Here is a 14667-nt window from a genome sequence, read left to right on the forward strand (position 1 = left end):
GATACTCCCTGTATGTATAATATCTCATGAAACTGAGTATAACAAGATCTACTGACACTGAACTGAGTAAGGCAAAGGACGTTTTACTTTAGAGCAATGGTTGTCTATTTTTTTTACGTGTCCCTTTCGCTTAACGTTACCTTTAATTAGTAGAGTGATTTAGCATCGCGTTTATTTACGTGAAACGGCAAACGTCGCCTTGCCGTTTCACGTTTCACGTAAAATAGCGTGAACCTTTTGACTTTAGCTTTAATTTTTGCGAGTTTCGATAAAGTTGTTTTGCGACTCACTGTGGTGAGTTCATGAACAAAAAGTGCGGCAAGGAGTGAGTTATGAAGGATTTTTAAACATGAAACTTAATTTGCCCTGGTACGGCTTGCCAGAAAAATTATTAGGTCACTTGTTTTCAACAATTAACTACTTATATGTGTATAAAGAAAAAAAGGAAGAAATTCTTACGTAGTTCTCACGTAGACGGCAAACGCGAAATAGCCTGTTTTCGCGTAGAAACGGCCGGCTTGAAAACGCGAAAAATGGCGGGGAAATCGTGGTCACGTGGCCATTTTTGCCGTTCGCGTTTCACATATACGCGATGCTAAATCTCTCTAGTGGTACCCATAGATCACCCCCGGAACCAAGTAAACTGATCCATATTCAGATAAGACAAAACCACGCATTGTGAAGTGCTTGTCTGAAACAAATACGTTTAATTGCAATACATCTAACATTTTTTAAACTTGTGACATAAACGCCGGTTAATAATAGAAATTTTACCAACAAACAATATTCAAATCAATCCTGTTCGGGACTGTTGCAAAGTAAGATTCCCCACACACCGACACTCTTACTTAGCCTCCCCTCCCACGCGATCGTTTTAGAGAAGGGTAATAGGAGTCTCCTACTTGGTGCACAAAAACTTTAAGTTGTATGCAAGAGTAAATATTTTTCACCGTTAAAATAAGCCGGTTATTTCCTTCTTTCTCCCTTCTGTTTGGAATTTAATTCCCATAATTGAACTATGATCATAGTTTTAGTCCAGTTTATTCTTCCCGCGAACTGGACGAAAAAACGCCGTCACATTATATATTTTTATCCCACGTTAAATATCGTTTCCCTGTTGAAAAGTAAAAATGGCTTTAAATATACATTACATCTTGCATCCCGGCCACTTCCCACTAGCCGGAACCATTGTTTACGGCAAACTGCAAGACGTTTTATTTGGGGTATATGTGCATTTTTGCTTACTGTCGCCTTGCTTGCGCACGGGGAAAATCGCGGCTGTAGTTAAGCTTGTCAAAGTGACGTGAAAAGCCCTTTTTTAAAGGGACAGTGTCACCTTTTTTTAGTGTCACTTTGAATAGATGTTAACGTCAAAATAAATGTTCAGTTTTGTTAACAAGAACTCTACTAGTGCACAGAATCTGCTTTCATCAATCTTTGGTCGCGGATGGCTAGGATGGAAATGGATTGCAACAATGTTTTCAAGTTAGCTTCAAGTTCAGGCTGCTATGTATCCTGGAAAAGTAGTTAAAAACGGATTCTAGTCTATTCTTCCTCGGAGAAATCATATAATATTTTCCTCCCGGTGCTCTAAGAGCAATGTCATGTTAGCGAAGAGGTTCTTAACCAAATATTTGAGCAGTTTGACCAAAACACAGAAAACAATGAGCCGGATATCTCTCGACTTTTCTCAGGGCACCCAACGGTCCGTTTCGGCCTTTATCGCATAAGTTCGGAGCGCGATTGGTGCCATCAAAATATTACACATAATTCGTTTCACTGTCCCGACTTTTTCTCGCCTTCTGACATTTTCCCGTACCTAAGAAATTCGGCGTATTTTGCTCAAGGGTGCGTTCGATTGACCCTATTCCGGCAAAGGAATACATACAATGGCGTCAAGAAATACCTCATAAGGCGTTTATGAAATTACTGGAGTACAAAACGGCTCTTAAATTACCATGTGTCAGCCAAAATTGACAGCAAAATCTAACAGCCATTTTGCTTATCCTTATTCCGGAATACGGTCAATCGAACGCAACCTAAATGTCCCTGTGTCTTCCACGAAAATGATCTTGCTGCGCAATGACAGCTACACAAATGATTTTCACTGCAGCTTATAGCGACGCGAAATGATCCAATTTAATCCTCTTCTCCCGGGGCGGAGAATCGTCCTTCAATGTGCTTGAGGTTGGCGAGAATACACCACTGGTGGCCGTTTCTTCGCATGTTACTGTACTCATATAGTGCGTCATGTATGGCAATACAACTTCCCAGATCTGCAAACAGATTACAAACAATCAATCAATCAATCAATCAATCAATCAATCAATCAATCAATCAATCAATCAATCAATCAATCAATCAATCGATCGATCGATCGATCGATCGATCGATCGATCGATCGATCAATCAATCAATCAATCAATCGATCAATCAATCAATCAATCTTTATTTAAACACGGTAAAATCCATCAGGAGTATAAAGATTAGAAATAACCTAACTATCCTAAACAAAATTCAATACCTAACTACAACTAATCTAACTAAAACCTGTTTTTCATGAATGCCGTTTATACTAGTACTCTAACATTAAAAATGATCATTAACTAATCTTTTGAATTGACTAAGAGATTTAGCTTCTCTAACATGACAGTGGCAGCTACGCATATAATTCACAGGTATTATGAAGACATAAAGAAAACGATAACATCAATGCAATTATGAGTTAGTAAATGCTGACTAATCGGTAACTTATGTCGAATTTTATCTCCTTTCCCCACAACATAGCTGGCCTCCTACGCAGGCGCTTTTTGGGCTCGTCACACATTCCTCCCCCACGAGGAATGCGTGACGATCCGGAGCCCAAAGAGCATCTGCGTACGAGGCTAGCTATATAGCGAAACAATGCACTCCTTTCTATCGTACTTCCGTTTATTAAGCCCCATATGGGTAGGTAAATTCGAAAAAGATATTGTCTAGGAGATCCCCACTTCTATAACGCAGTGAACTGTGGATAAGTCCTATTTAGAACCCCGCGGTCTGTTCTGCTCCAGAGGCGTATTCAAAATGATGGAGAACAACAAGCTCTTACCTTGCCTTCCTTGACAAGCTTGAGCGCAGTTTCAATGTCGCCTGCCAAGTAGCGATCTTTATCCCAGGGCCTTAAAATCACACAACAAAGGATTTTAAAACTGACTGCAAGGACAGCGTTTTGACTAGAATGCGAGGAAGTATACACATGGTGTTTTGAGTTAATATGCTAGGGCTGGTAAAACAAGGGACGGTGGGTCGGTTTAAAACCAAAGAAAACCAAAAACAAAAATTACAGATTTCTTCGGTGTTCTAGAGGTCAATAACTGAGTGCGAGGACGTGCGAAAAATATCCTCTCTCGGACTTACAAGAGTACAGTTGAATTCGGGTCATACGTAGCCTGCCTCATACGCAGACGTATTTAGGGGAGTAGGGATGGCGCAGTGGCGAGAGCACTCGCCTCCCACCAATGTGGCCCGGGTTCGATTCCCGGACATCACTTGGCGTCAAATGTGGACTGAGTTTGTTGCTGGTTCTCGTCCTTGCTCCAAGAGGTTTTCTCCGGGTGCTCCGGTTTTCCTCTCTCCTCAAAAACCAACACTTCTAAATTCCAAGTCGATCTGGAAAGTGCTCCCAATTAGCGTTCGGCGCTAAATACATTGACACTTAAATGAGTGAGGTGATGAAGTGACTTATGTAATAGGGGACTCGTGGGTAATACTGCGTGGGTGGCTAGGTCACACGCCGACGTCTTACTCCAGTCAGTTTCTCCGAAGCATGAAGCAGTTTGTCAGATTGACCGTTTTTATTCTAGAGGACGCATTATCCGTCTGGACGAACTTGGGCAAACATGCATTATTCGTCTGGTTATGCGTCTCTAGTATAAAGACAGGCGCAAGACGCATTATGCGCCTGGACGAACTATTTTCCATTGTACGTTTTAAACGACGCGAAACGAAAGATAGTTCGTCCACACGCATAATGTGTCTTGTACCCGTCTCCATACTAGAGACACATAACCAGACAAACAACGAATGTTTGCCCAAGCTCGTCCAGACCGATAATGCGTCCTCTATAACAGCGGCACTTTCCATTGTACTAAAATTTTCAGTGCCAAATAGAGAAACTTTTTACCGTCCACACGAAAAACTTCTTTTTCGGTTACAAACTTGCAGTTCATTGGTTGATCAGAAAACTTACGTCATGGCGCACGAAACCAACTGTAAATTTTGTCCAAATGGAACGGTCATTCACGTTCCAAAAAAGTGGAGTAACTCCGAAGCTAAGTAGTCCATTTGTTCCGAAATGTCCAGAATAAAATGTTATAATATCCGCGTTTTCATTCGCATTTTAGCCAGTTGGCTGGATAAAAGCGACCCAAACTGGAAAGATAGGGAAGCAATGTCCTCAGTGTCAACGAAATGATCGAAATTAGGAATCAATCATCTGGGAAAAGATAATGAGGGGGGGGGGGGGGGGGAGAAGATCGAGGCCGGGATGCGGGGCTCCTAACTGTTGTTATCCCCGGGTTGTAACGTAGTACGCACCAAATTATGATGAACAACGAAATAATTTGAACACTTACTTGATGGTTTTCCTCACGAGGGAATGAACAGCCTCAAGAGGTTCTGTAGTTTTCAGAGGTCGCAGAAGATCAATTCCCTGGCATGCTAACAATAATTCTATTGCAAGAACTGAAAGAAAAATAGAAAAGAAGAAAGTTTTAATTATAAATTACTTACAGAGCAAATAGAGTTGCGTTAGTAGCGGAACAAAAGCGGCGTGCCTCAGGCAGCCGTGTGCGAGCCCCAACCATTTTCCCTTCAGCCATTTCTGTTAAATATTATTTAAGGTGGAAGGTTTGAAAAAAGAAAAAAAATACATAATGAAGAAATGTTTCTTTTCTAATTATCTCAATGCTACAGGTGTAACGACCCACCAACAGAACGAAGCGATACGTATACATGACGACGATATATAACGTACTTCAGTACAACGTAGCCAAAGCGAGGCGAAATATCACGGTGAAACAGGTGCCTCGTTGAACCATTACACCTCTCACCAATGCTATAACACGCTTTTACAATTTTCTCAGTTTCGCTTGACCGGCAGTGGATTAAAAAAAAAACCTACTTGCAAAGATCACGATTGGCTCTGTTTAAACAGATAAAAATTACCCTAACCTTTTTCTACATTTTCGACGACCTTGATAGCTTTTCTGGCGGCAAATCCTCCCATGGACACGTGATCCTCTTGGCCAGCGGATGTGGGCAACGAGTCTACTGAGGAGGGGTGGCAAAGGACTTTGTTTTCTGAAACTAGGAATCATGGGCAGTTATTAAAACTTGGAGGAAGCTTTTGAGAGTAAGCACTGACAATGAGTAAAATAATTTTACCCAAAGATGCCGCTGTGCAGTGCGCCATCATAAAACCTGCAAAAAGCAAAGAAAAAAAAGAAAATTTTTATTTTTGAGTAATAGTAGCCGGCCAAATTGTCAGTCAATAAAAAAACGGAAGATACCGCAACACAACTTATCGTTACCGGAATTAAGTCCTCCTTCTGTTACAAGAAATGCTGGCAGTTCACTGTAGGCTGGACAAAGAAAAAAAAAAAAGTAAATCAGGTGCAACATGATCACTAAGTTGTTCAGTGCTAGACCGTGAGAGGAGATAATTTATTTTATTTTATTATCATTATCATTTTTTTATTAGCTAAACCTATTTGCAATCTGAATGAGCCATTTAACAGTTGTGTGCTTAGTGACCTGGCCTTTGATTGCAAATGAGGCTGGTGGTGAGTTCATTTTGAAGTAAACGTCACTGCTTTTCATATGTAAATGATAACTAGTTAGCATGAGAACAGTATAATCTACATATGAAAAGTAGTGAGGTTTGGATTAAAACAAGGCCACCCCCAGCCTCGCTCCCAATCCAAGGCCAGGTCACCAAGCACACAAATGTTCAATGGGCTGATTTCAAAGCAATACAATTGGAAAATGGCAAATCTAGCTGATAAAAGGATAATGGAATCTAAATAACGATAATGTCATTTCAATACAAAAGGACCTGGCGATTTAAACTACAACGCGTGTCGCGTGTTTGCCTGACAGAAAACAGAAAGAAAGTCTTTTCTAGTACGGTGGTTTTGTCACAGCTCTACAAAGCGCTGACAACCAATCTTTTTATTTTCACCTTTTTTTTTTTTTTTTTTTTGTAGTTCTCACTGCAGTGGCAGGACAAAACGTTCGAGTTTTCGGAATTGCGCGTGTTCTCATCCAAGTCTTGAAACCAAGTAGAAAACTGTGCGAGCCAAGCTAGTGACTCGATCACAACGAAAATTTACTAACGCCAAGTCACCTGGATTGACAAGTCTCTCCATTCTCCTCTCGCTCATGCTCGCCAGTTCATGAACGCCAATTGTTAAGTAGTCTAGCACCTAACAAAAAATAAGATGCAAATAATACACATGTAAACCCTTATGATATAACAAATAAACAAACAAACAAACATACCGAAAATTTCATTCAAGTATTGATTCCACTGTGTGATATATTAAACACTAGCAACGTTTCCCTTGGCCCTTGTTGTCTAGTTTACTGAATGTTCTTAAGTAAAGAATAACACACTGTCTGTCACTATTCCTATTAAGTAACATTCACGTTTTGGCCTTTGTTTTCAAGAATAATCTCACAAAAATTGGAGGAGTTCAAGAGTTTTGCTACAAAATTTGTAGCTCTGAAATTTAAGACATATAAATAGGAAATACAATCTACACTGCGTCTAGCGGTTTCTTGATGGTTTTGAGGAAGTACATGGGAATCAATACGCCTTTGCTCCAAAGTTCTAGCCGTGCGTAGCAGACATAATCGGGAAGGGGGTAGACGAGCGAGAAAAGTTAATAGATAACTGGGGACCCATTTCTCGCTCCCCCTCCCCCTCCCCTATTACGTCTCCTACGCAGGCTGGCAGGTTCATATACCATTGACTTACCTTGGCCGGATACTCGCCGTGAAAGTTTCCACCTGAAATAACCTCTCCCTTATCAGCAAATACGATCTATTGATCACCTGGTTAAGGGCTTTCTTTGTCATTGCCTTCCTACAAATCTCTGGTACGCGCATGAATATCGCGCTACGTTACTTAAAATCTTAACGCGTAATTTCGTTTCTAGGTAAGGATACTGGGTTGTCTGTGGCACTGTTCATTTCGGTCGTGATGACATCTTCCACAAAGTCGATGGTATCATTTACAATCCCGTGAACCTGTCATACAAAGAAAGAATGATATGACCCGTTAGAAATAATAAAGAAATTCATCGAATATAATTTTCTGAAAAAGGTAAAAATGAAAGCCGCAATTCTGAAATGCTGGATGCTATCATTTTCTTAAACTGTTGCCCTTTGTTTGTTTAACAATGGCTGACTGTATTTTCCCGCGCTTGAGAGCGGCTGCACCTTTTTCCGCACTTCACAGTGCGCCGGTTGCACATTTTCCCGCGCTTGACGCCGTTATGCAAGGTTACGCAACATAAGCCTTCAAGCGCAACAGGCGCCAAGCTCGGGTTAAAGTGACCTCGTCTAGCAGGTCATGATAGGTTTTAGTTTTAGTAACGTGGCGCATTCAGATAGCGTAGTAGAGCAAAATTACGTTACTTTCACGAGTTACTCTCGAATTTCAATTGACGGACGGCCATTGTGACATTTTCCTGGTTTTCAGAAGCTCACAGTCCACATTTATCGAGAAACCTTTCTTTTCCGGCCATGAATTTAAGAGATTTTTCAAGCGACCTACCTGAGGACAACAGCGTAAAGTATAGGCGTCCTGAACACGGTTACAGAACCTGTGACTCTCTGAAATTGCAAGAAAGAAAATATATGCAAAATTATCTGAGTAGTCTAGGTAAAAACTTGCTTTATTGCACAGTCATTGCATTTTTACTGACATGAGCTTGAGTAATTGTTTTCAAGAACTAAAATAAACTTGAGTATTTTTTTTCAAGAACTGAAATGACTTTGAGTATCTTTTTAAGAACTAAACGAACATGAAGCAACCAAACACCCAGACGTTTGGAGTTTCCTTTCCGGTCGTTCACGCTTGCTTAATTTTTGGCGCGAATTGGCATTGACGTCAGCAGCTGAGGACGCGCCACTAGCTTCAAGCCGGGACCTTACGCTCAGTTTGCGCTCGCTTGCAAAAGAAAGAAGAAGCCTGGGAACTTGGCTGAGAATAACAAACCCAAACCACGAACCTCTCAGTCTAGATAGTCTAAGAGCTGTAATGTACACTTGCCTGCTATTTCCGAGGGATGTATCTTGGAATGAAGTAGAGACCGCAACCTTTCAGCAACACGACGCTGACCAAAGTGTGGGCGCACTTGTTGGATTACTAAAGCAATGAATGAAAACGATGTTAGCGAGACGATACACTCTCTTGCTACCGTTTTCAAATCACAGCTCAACATTAAATCTGTTTTTACTTACAAGTGTCAAATGCTCTTGTTGTCCCTTTTAACACTTCCAGTGAGATTGCTGCGATAACGTCAGCTTGCTTGGCGATCAAGCGAGACCGTTGCACAGCTAAGAGACGAAAACAAAATTCTTGCAGCACCAACCGCTAAATACTTTTAATTAAGTTCCAAACTTTTGTAGAGATAAAATGTCCAATCTGAATTAGTACTGATGAGGTTTTTCTGCTAAGAAAGTAAACATATATAAATTAAATATATGAAATTTATCTACTCTGAACTGCTAATTTATAAAAGCATTGATACATGATACATCTTCGCAGTTATGTACGCAACTTAAGCCGTTCACGCCTGAATTTTTTCCAGGCTTTCTTTTCGCAGCTGCTTAAGTTGCAAACCATAACTGCGGTGGTCTCTCGTATACCAAGAAAGTGAATGCAAAAGTTTGCGTTCGAGGCCAAAAGAAAGTGGAGTGGTCAAAGAAACCTTTACTCTTGAAATAAATTAACGTTAAACTGTTGAAAATACAATCTAATTTCAAATTTCGTCGGAAAACATGGAAATAATATTTCTGAGTTGGACAAAACAGAATTTGATTATCGCCTATTTTTCATTTTAAATGTCCTGGGCACCGCCGTGTTGGATTTCATGACGTAATACGGTTGCACAAAAGAACTTCTGCTTCCTGACAATAGCGGCAACCGTATGACGCCATGAAATCTTAGACAGTGGCGGCCCCCGGGAAATTTAAAATCGAAAATAGACGATAATCACATCTAATGTTTAGCACACTTGAATGTCACTTCTACTTTTCAAACTAAAATTTAGACTTTAGACACTATTTCCGACAATTTACCGTCAAAAAAAGTCGGAGTGCAGTTTCCTTTCAAGGCGGGATTCTACATTACAATGCCTGACATTTTTTGACCAATCAGAAGAGGGACATTGAAAAAGGTTCTGGCACTAGTCTGATAAGAATAGCAGTTATGGGATTTTTTACAAGTCCTATAAACTTTCGCTCCTGGCAAATTCGCCCAGTACGTCTCTGTCGTGTCCTGACTATCCCGTTACTATTGGTTCTCCGAGGAAGACCCTCATGTTAACTGTGTAAACTCTAGTTATTGCGAGACCAAACTGAAACAAAGTGCTAGGCTTACCTTCGGCACCCAGAGAAGTTATTAACTGAGTCCCATTAATCAAAGCAATTCCCTGAAAAAAAGGTAATCAAACAATGACGTTGTAGACGTTGAATGCATATCCCGCTACTTTTCAAAGGCAATGGAGAAACAAGAAAACGAGAACAACTTACTTCTTTAGGTCCCAGGTCAAGAGGCTCAAGACCGTGTGCCCTAAGGACCTGTGATAACACAGGAAAGTGAATTTCATGTGTAGCAGTTAAGAGCTAAACGACAAGATTTATCGAAAATATAGCCATCGCCAGCTTACAGTATGGTACACGCGACATGCACGCAGGTAAACTGCTATTAACGATAGCCAGATAGTGATAACGACAATGCTCACGATCGTGGTTATTGCGTTCGACGTAGAAAGAACGCATTCCTAATTATGTGCTCGTGCTCGTCTTGTCTCGCCTCGACTAGCGTTGTGGCTATTTGCGGGACAGGCCACTTATATCATCTGAATTTGTAAATAAATTGTTGTCATTGTTGTTGTTAATACAGATTGGAGTCGAGATTGTATGGGACAGTCGAACGATCAACGAATGAATGGATCTTAGGACGCGTATCTGGCATCCCCCGCAGATTTTGCAAGGGCAGATGAAATTATCACCAACTTTGCAAAGAGCCTGGGATCGAGATCATCGAACGCACTCCCTAACCTTTGATTGCTATTCCGAGTTGTTATGAACCTCATTATGAAAACGAGGCTCAGTGCAAAACTTTTCATACGAAAATTAATCTGTTTGCTTGTGAATGAAAATTAATTTTCGGAATAAAAACTTTGCACTTAGCCTCCCTTTTATAATGAGGTTCAAAGCAACTTAAAAATGGCCTATTGCGAAGGAGTAACAAGCCAGCCAGGGTGGCGGGGATGAGGGGGGAGTTATAATACTCCTATTTGCTTTATCCTGCAAAACCCTCCCCTGGTGGGGGGCATCTATCGTGATGAGCCCCCAAGGAGACTGGCTCCAGTTCCGTTTTCTGTGAATAGGAATTATCTTCTGTGAGCTGGGCATCCAGTGCTGCGTTAACAATCTACTGCTAAGGACAGACGTCATACGTTCGGAGTGTATCGGATAGTATAAAGTACGAACTTACCAAGCTGGCATCAGCCCAGCCACTCGTGGGGCTCCACATCTGCCCCTCTCCCAGCAAACCAAGAGCCAAGTGAGCTAACGGAGCAAGGTCACCACTGGCCCCAACAGTACCCTGCTCAGGAACCCAAGGCAGACAGGACTCTACAGTGAAATACAAAAAGCTCGATCAACGAATAACAAATCATAGCTAAACAATAAGTACAGCCTTTTAATACATAACAAGTTTTTCGAATGTTTTATTAAAATTTAGACTAATTATAACTAAAAAAAAAAAACCGTGATAATAACTACCTATCATGTTTATCCCTTTTGAAAGCTTTATCTGAGGCGCCCTTGATTTATTTCATTCATCTTTATACGAACGTTTTAAAACATTTCCCGCAAATCGCAAAAAAGGCAATGATCCGACCAATTAGAATCCAAAACAAAAACACGCAAACCAATCAATGCAACTGGTGCTGTATAAAGCGCGGGAAAGCACTGCAACTTTTTCCCGCCCTACAACATGGCCGACCGTTGCGAAGGATGGTTTAATTGCACATGTCGTCTTGATGATGGATGGAAAACATTGCACCTTAAAAGTTTTAGTTCTTGATGGTTTAAAGAACGTTGCACGAACCAAATGAAAACCCGTAACGATTTTACTGGAAGAACGCATTTAAGATGCTGCAAGTGATCTGAAAGTCTTACCATTGAAGGCTGCAACAAGCTGTTTTAAGCTCTTGAGCGATATTCCACTGAAAACAAAAAAACAAAAAAACAAAAAAACACAAGGGGATGTGAGATCGTCCGAAACATCTTGTTCAACTACTTAGTCATGCTAACGGAGATCTTGACCCTATCTGTCGCTGACCAGTATTAGACTCTAGGAACGAGGCTGCAGCGAAACATGATGCTCGAACAAAGCATGGTAACCAGTTTGAAAAATAAAACTCGTGTACAAAGTGGCATTGAGTGGGAACTGACTATTTTAACTATAACATTGCTTCCGTATTCCACCTGGAATCGCTGCTATGTAATTTATCTAGTGGGACTTCGTAGAAATCTAAGTAATTTTATCAATTTTTTTAAAGTATTTTAAATTTATATTGTTACATAAGGGCATGACCTGTATAGCATCTTATCATTTCAAAATAGTAGTACTTTACCTATAGTGTCACTAATTAGTTAATTTAGCTAAATTTAACAAATCGACGGCAGTTTTCTATGGTCCATAACCCGTTCCGCAAGACTCTCAGTGTTGCTTGGCAGAGGATGGCTGAAAAATTATACAGAGACTTGAGTGTTTTGAGACTATCATTGAGCATGGATCAGAGTTGTACAAAATCTAAACTACTTTATGTAAAGCCGACGGTGATCCTACCTGTAACCTTTTGCCAGAACGTTAATCCTCAAAGCAAATAACATTCGAGTGTGCTCGATTGACAAAGGAGGACCTACACCTGGATTAAGGACAGAATAAAATTAAAGCATGAGGACTTGCCTTTGAGATAAATTACCTGCTTGAGACTTCTGTATTAATTGATGCAAAGAAACTCGAATCTTTTCGCAGACATACTCAAAACGCGAGGAAGCAAAAACTATGAAATTAAGTGGTTATTCACGGCCACACCTGTTCGAAAGTCGATAAACGCTAATCCCCAACTAAACGTTAACATAAGCTTTATCGGACTCTGAACGACTGGATCCCCAGGACATTAACAAGGACAAGAGTATTGATTACGAGTGGTTTGGGTTTGCGATGGCGTAACAGCCTTTGACGCAACTGTCTTCAGTTTATAAGAGCTCCCAGGGTTAAAGACTATAAAAATTCTTACAAAATCGGGGAAAACGTCCTAAGACCGAAATGTTTTCTCGAAAATGGTCAGAAACAAAGAAAGTTTTATTTTGAATGAAGAAAAACTTAGGGGTCAGGGGTACTTTAAGTCACTCATTAAAAATTGCTCCAATGAATAACTTGTAACTTGTTTATTTACCTGCAGAGTGTGATCTAATAAGGTTGTCTTGCAGTTCCCTATAATGTAAACAGAAGCCATTTAAACTCTAACCCCAAGCAAAGCCATGATACCCCATCCCGCAACTCCCGGCATACGTCCGGGCGTATCCTGAACTTTTGAAAATTGGCTTGTGCAAATTTCGCCCGTGGGGGCCAAAAAGCCGTTCAAATGCCCCTAGACCCTGGCACAGAATTTGACGGTCAAATGCCTGTCCCCACAAACAAACGCAGTTTACAATTTTAACTAAACGAAGCGTTGCAATCGGCCGGCGGGAATTTATTTGATCATTCAGGCTACCAAATCTGCAAATTATCACACTCTGGTTTTATATATGCCTTCGAAAGACTGTAAGATTTGTGGGGACCCTTTTGGTGGGCCAATCGCTCACAAAATCGACATTTCCCTCTTTGAACTCGTCCTTGGATCATAAACCACGTGTATTTCAAATTTCATAAGTTCAAATTCCCCAGGGCATTTGACGGTCTCACGGCACTGTCACTCCTGTGCAATGATAAGTTCATCGTCTTCGGCCGATAAATTTATGAACTTTGTCTAAAGAAGACGAAATGAGATGGTGAGAATGAACGGACTCTGAAGCAATACTTATTTGAGGCTTAGGCTGATCTGAATTTGTTTTCGGCATTAGAATGAGGTTAAGCCCAGAAACGAAGAAATCAACTCATTTTCATTTTTGAAGGCTCGTTTGGTGGGGCACTTGCCGGTTTGTCTTCAAAAAATCCTAACGCCCGGGGTCGCCCTTAGAATGGAGGGGGGGGGGGTAGTGTATAGGAACTGCTGCGGGGGTGCTGTTGTGTATAGGTACTGCAGCGCTGAAAAGCAAGACGGAAAACATTTCAGAGCGGAGCTTCAAGAACTGGCATAATTTCATATTTTGGTTGCCGAATACATGGCAATGACCATACTTACTTAAGTTTGTCATGGGGAATAACCACTCTTGCGAATTTTCCAAATCCTGTTGTCACACCGTACACAACTGGGAAAATGATAGTGAGCTGTTAATAATCACTTCTCACAGAAGACTACTGATTTATTATTGCCGGACGATAAAATTGTCTACTGGCACAGACAGTCCACGCGGTAGCCAACAAGACGAAATAAGGCTAAACTCGGTTAGCTCGCAATTGTAGTTAGTCATGAAATTTGAAGTAGTTAGTTAATGGAATTTGAAATATAACGCGCATGTGTAAAGCAACCGGGTCACTTAATAGCCTGGTTGTTTCACAGTATAGCGAAGCAAGGATGGGCCATGACAAGGAGAAATGCAAGAGAAAGCACGACGTTAAAAAGGTTAGTGATCTTAAGCCTGGTTCACTCTCGATCGGGCGAAAAGAACAAGTATAGCTACAAGATAAAATTGTGTGTTAACAAGTGTGAGAATTAAGCCCTAGTACAAGTGTGCATAACCACAAGAAAAAGAAAAGATGGAAGGTATTTTCTTCCCTTGTGTTTGTACTTATTTCAGAACGGCTTGTGCTTGATATAACAAGTGTGAACCGGTGTGTGATAAGCACAAACATAAGCACAAAAGTTAAGCGGCACTGCGCATGCGTATGTCACTCAGTGCTTACACCAAACGTACTTGAAATGATGTCTCTTCTGCTCCCAGATCATTCTGTGGCCTTTTTAGACATGTCTTCATGTGTAAGCGTATACAGGCTGATCTGTTTCGATGCTTATTTAATTAGCTGCGGAACGTTTTAGGACGGAAAAGGGATGCATTTTTAACAAGATATTTGCTCATCCGAACACAAAAGAATTAGTTTTCGGGTGTTGCGAAATTTTTGAGCTGACGTTTTCTCGAAGAAAACTATAGATTTTTTCTTCAGAACTAAAATCCGACACCTGAGGCGTTCCGAGCGCCTGGCTTGTAGAAGCT

The 14667-nt window shown here is 40.8% G+C and overlaps 1 protein-coding gene across 4 annotated transcripts in view; it reads right to left on the minus strand.

The window, feature by feature from the left end:
- Positions 1 to 684: 684 nt before the first annotated feature.
- Positions 685 to 14667, minus strand: part of LOC146457162 (histidine ammonia-lyase-like) — a 31212-nt gene continuing 17229 nt past the window's right edge. For 3 of the 4 annotated variants that reach the window (XM_085092281.1, XM_085092282.1, XM_085092280.1), the window contains 19 exons: positions 13698 to 13764; positions 12750 to 12787; positions 12137 to 12215; positions 11464 to 11510; positions 10775 to 10914; positions 9805 to 9852; positions 9653 to 9704; positions 8512 to 8607; positions 8317 to 8416; positions 7823 to 7877; positions 7213 to 7293; positions 7022 to 7087; positions 6389 to 6467; positions 5574 to 5624; positions 5428 to 5463; positions 5215 to 5349; positions 4617 to 4725; positions 3092 to 3161; positions 685 to 2276 (listed from right to left, as the gene is read on the minus strand). In XM_085092281.1, the coding sequence (XP_084948407.1) occupies positions 2115 to 2276; positions 3092 to 3161; positions 4617 to 4725; positions 5215 to 5349; positions 5428 to 5463; positions 5574 to 5624; positions 6389 to 6467; positions 7022 to 7087; positions 7213 to 7293; positions 7823 to 7877; positions 8317 to 8416; positions 8512 to 8607; positions 9653 to 9704; positions 9805 to 9852; positions 10775 to 10914; positions 11464 to 11510; positions 12137 to 12215; positions 12750 to 12787; positions 13698 to 13764 (1511 nt within the window). In that variant the 3' untranslated portion in view covers positions 685 to 2114. Of the gene's footprint in view, positions 2277 to 3091; positions 3162 to 4616; positions 4726 to 5214; positions 5350 to 5427; positions 5464 to 5573; positions 5625 to 6388; positions 6468 to 7021; positions 7088 to 7212; positions 7294 to 7822; positions 7882 to 8316; positions 8417 to 8511; positions 8608 to 9652; positions 9705 to 9804; positions 9853 to 10774; positions 10915 to 11463; positions 11511 to 12136; positions 12216 to 12749; positions 12788 to 13697; positions 13765 to 14667 lie in introns of all 4 variants that reach the window. The other variant, XM_085092283.1, reaches the window with a different exon arrangement.

Source organism: Pavona decussata, unplaced genomic scaffold, assembly GCF_977016875.1.
Source record: "Pavona decussata unplaced genomic scaffold, jaPavDecu1.1 SCAFFOLD_245, whole genome shotgun sequence".
Lineage (NCBI taxonomy): Eukaryota > Metazoa > Cnidaria > Anthozoa > Scleractinia > Agariciidae > Pavona > Pavona decussata.